The sequence below is a fragment of the Nylanderia fulva genome, unplaced genomic scaffold, assembly GCF_048542155.1.
Source record: "Nylanderia fulva isolate GAGA-0341 unplaced genomic scaffold, ASM4854215v1 Scaffold305, whole genome shotgun sequence".
NCBI lineage: Eukaryota > Metazoa > Arthropoda > Insecta > Hymenoptera > Formicidae > Nylanderia > Nylanderia fulva.
In genome coordinates this window covers 104,351-115,588 of record NW_028190374.1, presented here as the reverse complement: position 1 = coordinate 115,588, position 11,238 = coordinate 104,351, and the positions used below count along the sequence as shown (strand labels likewise).

At 37.2% G+C, this 11,238-nt stretch overlaps 1 protein-coding gene and 1 long non-coding RNA gene across 2 annotated transcripts; one reads left to right on the top strand and one right to left on the bottom strand.

Annotated features, from left to right (window-relative positions):
- Positions 1-3,412: 3,412 nt before the first annotated feature.
- LOC146722505 (uncharacterized) lies at positions 3,413-4,912 on the bottom strand. The gene is made up of 3 exons (XR_014925135.1): positions 4,765-4,912; positions 4,384-4,471; positions 3,413-3,734 (listed from the first exon to the last, which is right to left on the bottom strand). It is a non-coding gene; the product is annotated as an uncharacterized LOC146722505 (long non-coding RNA).
- Positions 4,913-7,196: 2,284 nt separating this feature from the next.
- Positions 7,197-8,902, top strand: LOC146722504 (uncharacterized). Its single transcript, XM_085484678.1, has one exon. The coding sequence runs from the start codon at positions 7,223-7,225 to the stop codon at positions 8,699-8,701; it is 1,479 nt and encodes a 492-aa protein (XP_085340804.1). The 5' UTR covers positions 7,197-7,222; the 3' UTR covers positions 8,702-8,902.
- Positions 8,903-11,238: the final 2,336 nt, after the last annotated feature.

The window sequence follows — 11,238 nt, the reverse complement described above, 5'->3', positions numbered from 1 at the left end:
GGGATCGCGCAGCATCATTTTCGCATACGAAAAATTTTCTCGCTCCATTTTCGGTTTCTACGAAAAAAATCTTTCCAGATTATACATATATTAATATATTTTACCCGAGTAACGCGAGGACGTCTTATAATTAGACAAATTAGGTCGGTAAAACAATATATATATATTATAGATACAATTATGTGTATAGTAATGCTAATTGTAATTATACTGACAAACATGAACGCTTATTCTCATATAAAAAATTTTCATATGCGAAGGTGACGTTGTACGAATATTGCGTGCGTGCGTGCGTGCGTGTGTATGTGTGTGTATAAAATAAAATATATGTATAATATATATGTGTAAATATATGTATAAAATATATAATACAATATGTTAAATATAAGAGATATAAGAGAGTTTTACACATATATATACATACATATATTTAATGAAGAAAATATATATACATTGAATGCGTGTGTGTGTATGTATACACACACACACACGCGGGCGCGCGCAATGAAAATGCTTATAACGTTACGTTTTGCAGGAGGACATGGAGCAGGTGGCAAATTTACACCAGACTCTTCTTCGCTTTCCGACGAAGAGTAAATTTTTCTCGCTCTATGTTTTCGGTAATATTTTGCTTCCTTTTCCGTGTCCATATCTGACGTGTATAAAGCTTTCTCTGCCTTCGCATAAGCCTTCTGTAAGGACGCTGAAAATATTATAAACATTAAATATTATAAATAAGTAAAATATTTATAAAAGTCAGTAAAACCCTATACTTAAATATAGTACTTACAATATTCGCCAAAAATTCTTATAACTTCTAATGCGGGCCAATCAAACTTTGGTATCTCCTGTTTCTCTACCGCTTTTCGGATTTTTATATCCGTCTTAAAATGCGAGGGATATTTGCATTCATCTTTATTTTGCAACCAAATTTTTGGTATTACTTGAATACCATCCGGGAATTCTGCGACGACAAAGCCTTGATTCGACATCTTCCAATGCGATTCTAAAAAAGAGCTTCTGCGTGTAATATTGTAATAAAAAAAGAAATCAATTTATATAGATGTGTTTTGTGTATATGTGTATTGTTATGTATATGCATTTGTTATGTATATGTAATTGTTGTCTCAACCACAATTTTGTCAGTTTATTTAAATTTTGTCAATTTATTTTAATTTTTTATTTATAAAAGATATTACAAAGCGGAGCGCAATATGTAAATATTATAAATGTGCGGTGCTTATAAGCGGTATTACTGCGAAATATCTTTCATTTTTATATGGCAATTTTATAAATTTAGATCTAATTTTATGTAAAGGCCAGACTTGAATGTCAGATAATTTACTCACTTTAAATATATCCAAATAAACAGAACTACATGGATTATTATAAAGTTCTTCGACAACCTTAAATTTACGACCTACTGCAATATAATTGCCTTCACTCGATGTTGCGATATTTTCCAAACAAACGATATCTTTATCTATGAGACAACAATTATCAGGAGATTTGACTGAAATAATAAAATGAGGAAATTCAATCTTCGAAAATTGTGGATTAAAACAACCTGATATTAGCGGTCCTCTCTCGTGTGGATTCTTTACATTTATTTTTGAAATATTAACATTGTCGGAATTTACTTTACAAAAACTCATTTCCGCATAGCGATTGCTAATTTGCTCCAATGGTTTTTCAGATTTTCTTAAAATAGATTTTAATTCTTTCATAAAATTTTCAAACGGAAAGGCACTGAAAGTATCTAACGGCCCAAATTGTTTTACGCAATCAGTAATGTGTAGAAGCCCGTGAATATTATGAGACACAAATTCGGGCCCGTAAATTTTAATAAAACATTCAACGAAATATCTCAATAATTTGCTCGCGTATTCAATATATTCAGCCGTACTATTATTTTGACATAAAATACGAACAGCAACATGCAAAGTGAGAAAGTTGGAAAATACATCAGGCTTTAATTCTTTTTGCAATACAACGGGACCGGTATATAACAAAAATTGTCTCAATTCGGTTGCTTTCCACTGTGCAAAATCTTCAATTTCTCGCGGTCTTCTCGCAAATTCTTTCGGAATAAAATGCCTGATATCGAGAAGAAATTTGGAAATATTTTGTATTCGTTGCGAGGATAAATATCTAGCATTAAGAGGACCGCATATCCATAATTTTATTAGTTTCTTAACAACGCCGATACATATCAAATGCATATAATCTAATGGAATTTGAGACACAATGTCAAAATTTGGAATATTCAATAGAATAGGACGACCGAGATGGTATTCTTCTTGGGTTTGATTACGAAAGTTAGCGTCTGTTCTTTTTTGCCAATCAAAATCGGGAAAACAAATTCTATTAGCGATAAAATCACCTTCAATTGTACATTTCGAACAGCTAAAATAACCAGTATGTCCTTTAGTAAGCGTAATAAAAGATTTAGCCGGAGCATCACAAATGATAGAATGTATCGACACTGGGAATGTTGTTTCGTTATAAGTTATGCCTTCATTAATTAAAACTGTAACATTTTTTACAAATTGTTCTAAGAATTGATTTGCATCCGCTGGTTTGGTTTTGCCGAAATAACAACCAATAAGAAATACTTTCCCGTGAGGCATAATACGACCTAAAATGGGCCATAATTGATTTGAATTGGATCGAGATATTGGTAAACCATCAATACCGATTTGAATTTTAATAGAAGATGAATTATTACTTTTAGATAAAAATTGCAAAATACTATATTCCATACCCAAATGACAATATTGACCAGGAAATATCTCATTAATAACGTTAGAAGATCGTGGTGTACGTAATAATGTCTTTGCACATTTTGGCAAATTAGAAAAAATTGGATGCACTTTTTTTAAACCAGACAATAAATGTGATAAAGCTACATGAGAAATACGATGCGTAATAGCCCATTGTACTAAAAATGTTTCAAAATCATTGTTTTCGTTTTCTGAATTATTATCCTCTCTGATAAAGTGTGGCAATACATTGTTTAAAGAAACATCAGATTCGGAGATTCTCGTTTCACTAGAATGTGTTAAATTTGCCTCTTGTGTTTCGAAAAGAGTATTATTCAAATTAACATTCCCAGAGTCATCATTATCATTACTCGAAGCGGAATTATTTAAAATTATGTGCGAATTGGATCTACATTCATTATTATCCGAATTATCCGAAGTAAAATTATTTTTAATTTCGTGCAAATTGGCTCTACGTTCTTCATTAAAGACAAGTGAAGATAATGCGTCACTCTCTTCTCGAATTAACTTACGGCGATACCTCGCTGAAATACGCGACAGACATTTGCGTTTCGACATGGTTGATTGGATTTATTATGTAATATTTGTAACGTATACGTGATAAATGTAACGTATTTTTAAAATATGTAAATAATATTTACTGTGTGGGTGTGCGTGTGTGTGTGTGTGTGCGTGCGTGCGTGCGTGCGTGCGTACGTGCGTGTGTGTGTGTGTGTGTGTGTGTGTGTGTGTGTGTGTGTGTGTGCGTGTGCGTGCGTGTGCGTGCGTGCGTGCGTGCGTGCGTTTGCGTGACTGTCAAGTAAAATTATTACAGATTACAAATTATACTTGCTAAATTTTTTTGATTACTCTCCTTGAATCTCCGTTGAATTAATGCGTCTTATACGCATCTACAGCCCATGGGTAGTCAGGAGGAAAAGCGCACGGCGACGAGCTTTAAGGTCGATAATCCTAATAACATTCATGCGAATTAGTATATTCATCATTATATTCGACACGGAATTCTTTACAATTATATGCGAATTGAGGACTCTATACGTTTTTTATTATACAGAAAAGTGTGTAAGTCAAATTTATCATTCTCTTTTCGAGTTTACAGCGTCAGACATTTGCGTTTCGGAGCGATTAATTGCATGTATAGTAATATTTAATCAAATTTAACATTTACAATATATATAAATAATATTTACTGTGTATGTATGTGTAACTGTCAAATAAAAATTATTAAAGATTACAGATTACTTGTTTAATTTTTTTTATAACACTCCTTGTCTAATAGTATATATTGTCCGAGTAATATAATCACAGCTGAATTATTAATTGCATGTATTGTAATATTTACCCAGTCAGAAATCATCCATCGAATTGACATATAATCGACGTCGAAATCATCACAATTACATCGAAGTACATGTAATTTCGATAATTTCGACGTCGATTATATGTCAATTCAATGGGTGATATTTGACTGGATAAATATATATATTACAATACATGATGCCGATTCGATTAATTATTTCTCGCCGGATAACGTTTAACTATATATACGTAAATATGCACACTCAAATAAAAACTATTCAATACTACAGATTATACTTGCCTTATTTTTTGCCAGCTCTCGTTGTCTACAGTTCATCAGAGGAACGGAACAGCGAACAGCGACGGACTTTATCGCCGGCGACGACGTCCTAAACAACATTCATACATGCAAATTGGCTCTATATTCTATATTCATCTCATTATCCGCAACGAAAGAATTTATAATTACGTGCCAATTGGGAACTCTACGTTTATTACAGACGAGTGTATATGATTCATTACTCTCTTTCTGAATTAATTTTTTGGCGGTATCTTTGGTCATATGCGCGACGGACATTTTGGCGCGCTTTTTATTGCATGTATTATTATTACCGTTTAACTACGTACATACGCACTTTATTCAAATAAAAACTACTTAATATGTATTTCAGATTATACTTGCCTTATTTCTTTGATAGCTCTCCTTGTTCAATGCTAATATCTCCTGTAAAATGCTCACGGCTAATCGACGGCGCGTCTTGCACGGATCGCAGACGGGAACGGAAGAGGAGACGAGCACGGCGACGGTCCGCGGCGTCTGCGAGTCCCTAACAACGTTGGTACATAGCAACGATTGTTAGTTACTATTGTATTATTAATTACAACTAACAATAATGAAAATAAGGAAAATAGGGGAGGATAGAGAAATGGGGAGAGAAATGGTGGTGGTGGAATTGGAGAAGGAAGAACAGAAATGGGAAGTGATGGAGAAGAAAAAGAGGCTGAAAGGCAGAAAAGAAAGGATAGACACGGATTTAACATGGAAAGAAAGGAAGATAAGACGAAAGTTGGGAGAGATAGCAAGGAGAGAAGAGAAAAGAGGAGAAAGGACATGGGTAAGTAATGGCAAGTTAAAAATAGGAGAAAAATGGTGGAGATGGGATGAGGAGAAGGAAGTTCTGAGAGATGAGAAGGGAAATGTAAAGAATATGATAATGGGGGAAGAGGAGAGGAGAAAGGAAGATGGGCTAAAGTAGAGATAGAGAGAGAGAGGGAAAAGGAGAAGAGAGGAAAAGGATGGAAGGTAGTATTCTGGAACGTAGCGGGAGTAGGGAATAAGGACATAGATTTTTGGAAAGGATTAGAGGAATGGGATGTAATAGTGTTATCAGAAACATGGATGGAAGAGGAAGGATGGAAGAAGATGAGAAGGTACCTACCGAAAGGATACGTATGGGGAGTGCAAGGAGCAAGTAGAAAGAAGAAGAGAGGAAGAGCGAAAGGAGGCATGATTATGGGGATAAAAAAGGAGATTGCAGAGAAGGGAGGAATGATGGAGCTGAGTAAGGAGGGCTTTGTGGTAGGAAGAGTAAAGATAGGGAAGGAAAAATGGAGGGTGATAGGAGTATACGTAGGAGAAGGAATAGAGAAGGCGTGCAGGGAGATGGAGAAGTGGACGGAGGAGAAAGAGGAGGAGGTTTACACGATAATAGGAGGAGATTTTAATGCGAGGACAGGACAAGAGGGGGGTAGAATCAGAGATAAGGAGAATGCGGAAGAGGAGAGGAAAGAGGAAAAGAAAAGAAAGTCGAAAGACAAATTAATCAATGCAGAGGGAAGAAAACTACTGGAATTCATGGGAGAAAGAGGTTGGAGCATAATGAACAGTAACACAAAGGGAGATGAGGAGGGAGAATGGACTTTTACAGGAGGAAGAGGGAACACGGTTATAGATTACGTAATTGGAAATGAGGATAGCGGAGAGAAGGGGAGAAGGTTAAGAATGAGAGACAAGGTGGACTCAGATCATCACCCAATAGAAGTGGAGATAGAAGGATGGCAGAGAAGAGAGAGAAGAAAGTCGAGAGGAGGGAGGAGAGGAGTATGGAATGAGGAGGGCCGGAGGATTTTTGAGGGAAAAGTGGGGGAGATAGGAGAAATAGGAGGAGGAGAGGAAGAGATAGATGGAGAATGGGAAAGAATAGAGGAGAGGATGAAGGAAGTATTAAGAGCAACAGAGGAGGACTGGAGGAAAGGGAAGAAGGAGAAAAGAGGATGGTGGGATGGGGAGTGCAGAGAGGAGAAAAGAAAGGTAAGGAGGGAGCTGAGGAGATGGTGGAGGGAAGGAGGTGAGGGGGAGGAATATAGGAAGAGAAGAGGGGATTACAAGAGATTGTGTGAGAGGAAGAAAAAGGAAGAAAACGAGAAATGGGAAAAGAAGGCAGCAGAGGTGAAAAGAGAATCGGAGGTATGGGAGATAATAAACAGAGAGAGAAGAAGATGGAAAGGAATAAACGAAGAAATTGAGATGAGAAAGTGGAGAGAATATTTTATGAAGTTGTTAGGAGGAACAGAGGAGAGAAAGGTAAGAAAGGAAAGAAGAGAGGAGGGGAACAGGACAGAGGAGGAGGAGGAGGAGGAGGAGGAGGAGGAAATAAGTAGAGAGGAAATGAGAGAGGCAATAAAGAAGCTGAAAGCAGGAAAAGCGACAGGGATAGATGAGATTCCGAATGAGGTATGGAAGTATGGAGGAGGGAACGTGGAGGATTGGATGCTGGATTTTTGTAATAGAATATGGAGAGGAGAAGGATGGCCGAAGAGATGGATAGAGGGAGTGATTACACCGATAAGGAAAAAAGGGGATGGAAAGGAGGTGGAAGACTACAGGGGAGTAACCATGATGCCATCAATGTATAAGGTTTACACGATGATACTGACAGAAAGATTGAGGAAGGATGTGGAGGAAAAAGGGATAGTGCCAGAAAATCAGATGGGGTTTAGGAGAGGAATGGGAACAATAGACAACATATACGTGATGAATTATCTAATCAATAGACAACTGGAAAAAAAAGAGGGAAGGACTAACGGCATTGTTTATAGATCTGAAAACAGCATTTGACTCGGTAGACAGGGAGAAATTAATGGAGGCAATGGAGGAGAGAGGAGTAAGGAAAGGATTGAGAAGAAGGGTAGAGATGGTGATGAGAGAGACAACATGCAGGATAAAGATAGGGGAAGAAGTTGGAGAGAGTTTTTGGATTGAGAAAGGAGTAAGACAGGGGTGCCCATTGAGTCCAATACTATTCAACATCCTAATAGCGGACTTAGAGGAAAAAATGGGGAAGGTAAGAAGAGGAGGAGTAAGAATAGGAGAAAAAAGGATTTATACATTGGCATACGCGGATGATATGGTGTTGTTGGTAGAGGAGGAAGAGGAACTGAGAAGTATGGTAGAAAGGTTAGAAGAATATCTAGACAACAAGAGATTGGAGCTGAACGCAAAGAAGACGAAGATAATGAGGTTTAGGAGAAAGGGAGGAAGATGGAAGAAGAGGGAGTGGAGATGGAAAGGAGAGAAAATGGAGGAAGTGAAGGAGTTTACGTATCTGGGATATAGACTACAGAGGAATGGAGGACAAGAAGGACAAGTGAAAGATAGGATGAGGAGAGCAGCGGCTATTATGGGGCAAGTATGGGGAATAGGAAAGAGAAAGTTTGGAAAAGATTGGGGGAGAAGATTATGGCTTTTCGACAAATTGGTGTGGACAGTGATGAGCTACGGGGTGGAAATATGGGGGTGGAAGGAGAGAGAGGGAATGGAAAGGATGGAAGAAAGATACCTGAGATGGATATTAGGAGTAGAGAGGGGAACGCCAGGTTATATGGTGAGGGAGGAACTGAGAAGAGAGAAGCTGAGGATAAGAGCCGGAAAAAGGGCATGGAATTTCGAGAAGAGAATGGAGGAAGGAAGAGGAAGCGAGCTAGCGAGGAAATGCTGGGAGGAAATGAGAGAAAGGGCGAAAATAGGAAGAGTGGGATCGGAGTGGGAAAGGGAAAGGGAAGAATATTTCAGGAAAAGAGGTAGGAGGATAGAGGAGGTGGAGGAGAGAAGAGGTATGGAGGAGGGATGGTTTGGGGAGTTAATAAGGAGGGATCTGGAGGAGCAGAGGAGGGAGAGGGAGGAGAGAATAAAGGGATCGGAATTTAACAGATGGTACAAGGAGGTTAGAGGAGAAGGAGTGCCAGAATACTTAAGAAAGGATTGGGGAGAGAGTAGATGGAGGAGGATAGCAAGATTCAGATTAGGAAGTAAGATTTTAGAAAGCAGGTATTGGGAGGAAGCAGAAAAGAGGAAATGTAGGATATGTGGAGAGGAGGTAGAATCGTGGGAGCATGTATGGGAGAGGTGTGAAGTGAGGGGGGAGAGGAAAGAGAGTTGGCAGGAAGTAGTGAGGGAGATACTAGGAGAAAAAGGAGAAGGGGAAGGATGGATGAGAGAGATAGAGAGAGAAAGGGAGATAAGAAAGGGGAGAGGAGAGAGAAATGTGGAGAGAGTAGGAGGGAAGGAGGATGATGGAGGAGAGAATGACGTGAGGGGGGCAAAGGGGAAGAATGTTTAAGAAAAGAAAGCAAGAGGAAACGGAAGTCCAAGAAGCGTGTGTGTGTGTACATGGGGTTGGGCAGAAGCCAAGGGGAGATGGCCTGGACAACGGGCGACCCAAAGCGGAAGTCCAACCCCTTAGGACAGATAGGTTAAGTTAGCAATAAGATAGGTTAAGAGGTTAATAGCGAAGAGGTCATGGTAGCGTGCGATTTATATTTTTTGTTTTTGTTTGAATTAGTACCTTTGTATATGCGGCTGCTGTATTGTTAAATTGTAAGGGAATTGAAACCCCAAGGGGACCAATAAAATTTACTACTACTACTACTACTACTACTACTACTACAAATAAAAAATATACAATTAATATAAATAAAAAATATTTTGCAATAACGCACGAATATATTAATAAAAACTTAATAAAAGAAATTTTTACTGAATTTGCAATTAAATATTTAATAAAATAAAATACGTTGAACTCTGAAAACTATTTAACTTATTATATACTATTATAATTAATGTAAATGTATATGGATTGTCCATCTGAAACATACGTAAAATTTATTAATAATAAGCTTATTATTGTAAGACTTAGACAGTAAGCGCGAATTAACCAATCATAATGAGAGAGACGAGAAAGAGACTCGCAAAAATACTATGATTGATCAATTCGCTTACTATCTAAGTCTTACAATATTTATACTTTCCTTTATGTGGCTTACAGTGCTTTTAGTTTTTTTACTCTAAAGTTGCGTTCCGATATTTATACTCACTTCTGAAAATCTATATTATTTGTACATATATATGTAACTGTATAATAGTATATATTTTCAGTACTAATAATTAATATTGGAATGCATTTAATGTTTTATTACCGCTTACATCTTTGTGTGTCATCGAGGCAATGTGAAAATTTTATTTATGTGCAATAGCCTTAGGGCCTGAGGGCCATTACACGTGAACAAAATTTTAGCATTGAATTCATGACACACATGTTAAATTTTTATTTATTTTATTTTTTTAAGAAGTCTCAGATCTGCATATATAAGTTATTTGAAACTTATATATTGCGTTTCATCATTGACTTCCATAAAAATAACCTGAAAATAAACTAGATGTATTATTATTGCACATAAACAAAAATAGTGACAACAAATTAAAATTATCAAGCTATGTGGTATTAAATAAAATAATTGATATATTTTTTACTATTTTATAATAATGTATTTTTTCTTTTATATATTAGGTAGGGTCACTATTTATATTTCGGGAATTGGCAACACTGATGTCATGTGAGTCCATCTGACGGTTCCATCGTAAAGTTTGACATTTTTGACGATATACGTACTCAGAACATTTTGTCATACGGACGCTATTTGTTTATTTTATATTTAGTTGAAAGTTTCGTCTCGGCAAAAAATGGAACTGAATCGTGAACATTTTCGTGCGATGATTTTTTACGACTTTCGACGTGGATTATCACAACAAGAGTGCGTCAATCAACTTAATTTGACTTTTGGCGATGAAGCTCCATCAAAAACCACTGTGTATCGCTGGTATAGTGAATTCAATCGTGGTCGTAGTTCGCTGTCCTGACGAGTTTCGTGAAGGTCGTCCAAAATCGACTGTAGTGCCAGAAAACATCGATGCTGTGCACGAAATGATTAAGCAAGATCGTCATGTAACCTATTGTGAGATTGAGGCATCTCTAAGCATTAGTTCCACCAGCATATATGCGATTTTACATGAACACTTAGCTGTGCGAAAGTTATGTTCGCGTTAGATCCCACATAATTTGACAATCGCTCAAAAAAAGGCTCGTGTCGATTGATGCAAAGAAATGCTTAAGAAATACAATCGCGGTGCTTCAAAAGACGTTTATAAAATCGTGACAGGTGACGAATCATGGATATATTCGTATGAGCCCGAAAGTAAGCAGCAGTCGACTGTATGGGTGTTCCAAGATAAATCAAATCCAACAAAAGTTGTTCGCGCACGAAGCACTTCAAAGAAAATGGTGGCCTGTTTCTTCGGAAAAACTGGTCATATTGCAACAGTGCCTCTAGAGGATCGTAGAACAGTAAATTCTGAGTGGTACACAACCATCTGTTTGCCAGAAATCTTCGGTGAAATAAGGAAAACAAACAAGAGACGTCGGATTGTTCTTCATCATGACAATGCGAGCTCTTACACATCGGCTCAAACAAGAGACTATTTGAGCACTCAAAACATCGAATTGATGGGTCATCCGCCGTACAGCCCTGATTTGGCACCCAATGATTTCTTTTTGTTCCCATCCGTGAAGAATAAACTGCGTGGTCAACGATTTTCATCGCCCGAAGAAGCTATTGAAGCGTTCAAAAATCATGTTTTGGAGATACCTTATTCGGAATGGAATAAATGCTTTGAAAATTGGTTTAAGCGCATGCAAAAGTGTATCGATCATCGTGGCGAGTACTTTGAAAAACAATAAAAATATATTCGCAGCTTAACTATTTGTTTTTGTTCCTATTCCCGAAATATAAATAGTGACCCTCGTATTAATTTTATAGATCT

Coding starts and splice junctions, on each gene's coding strand:
- LOC146722504 (XM_085484678.1), top strand. CDS start 7,223: ATGGAGGCAATGGAGGAGAGAGGAGTAAGGAAAGGATTGAGAAGAAGG.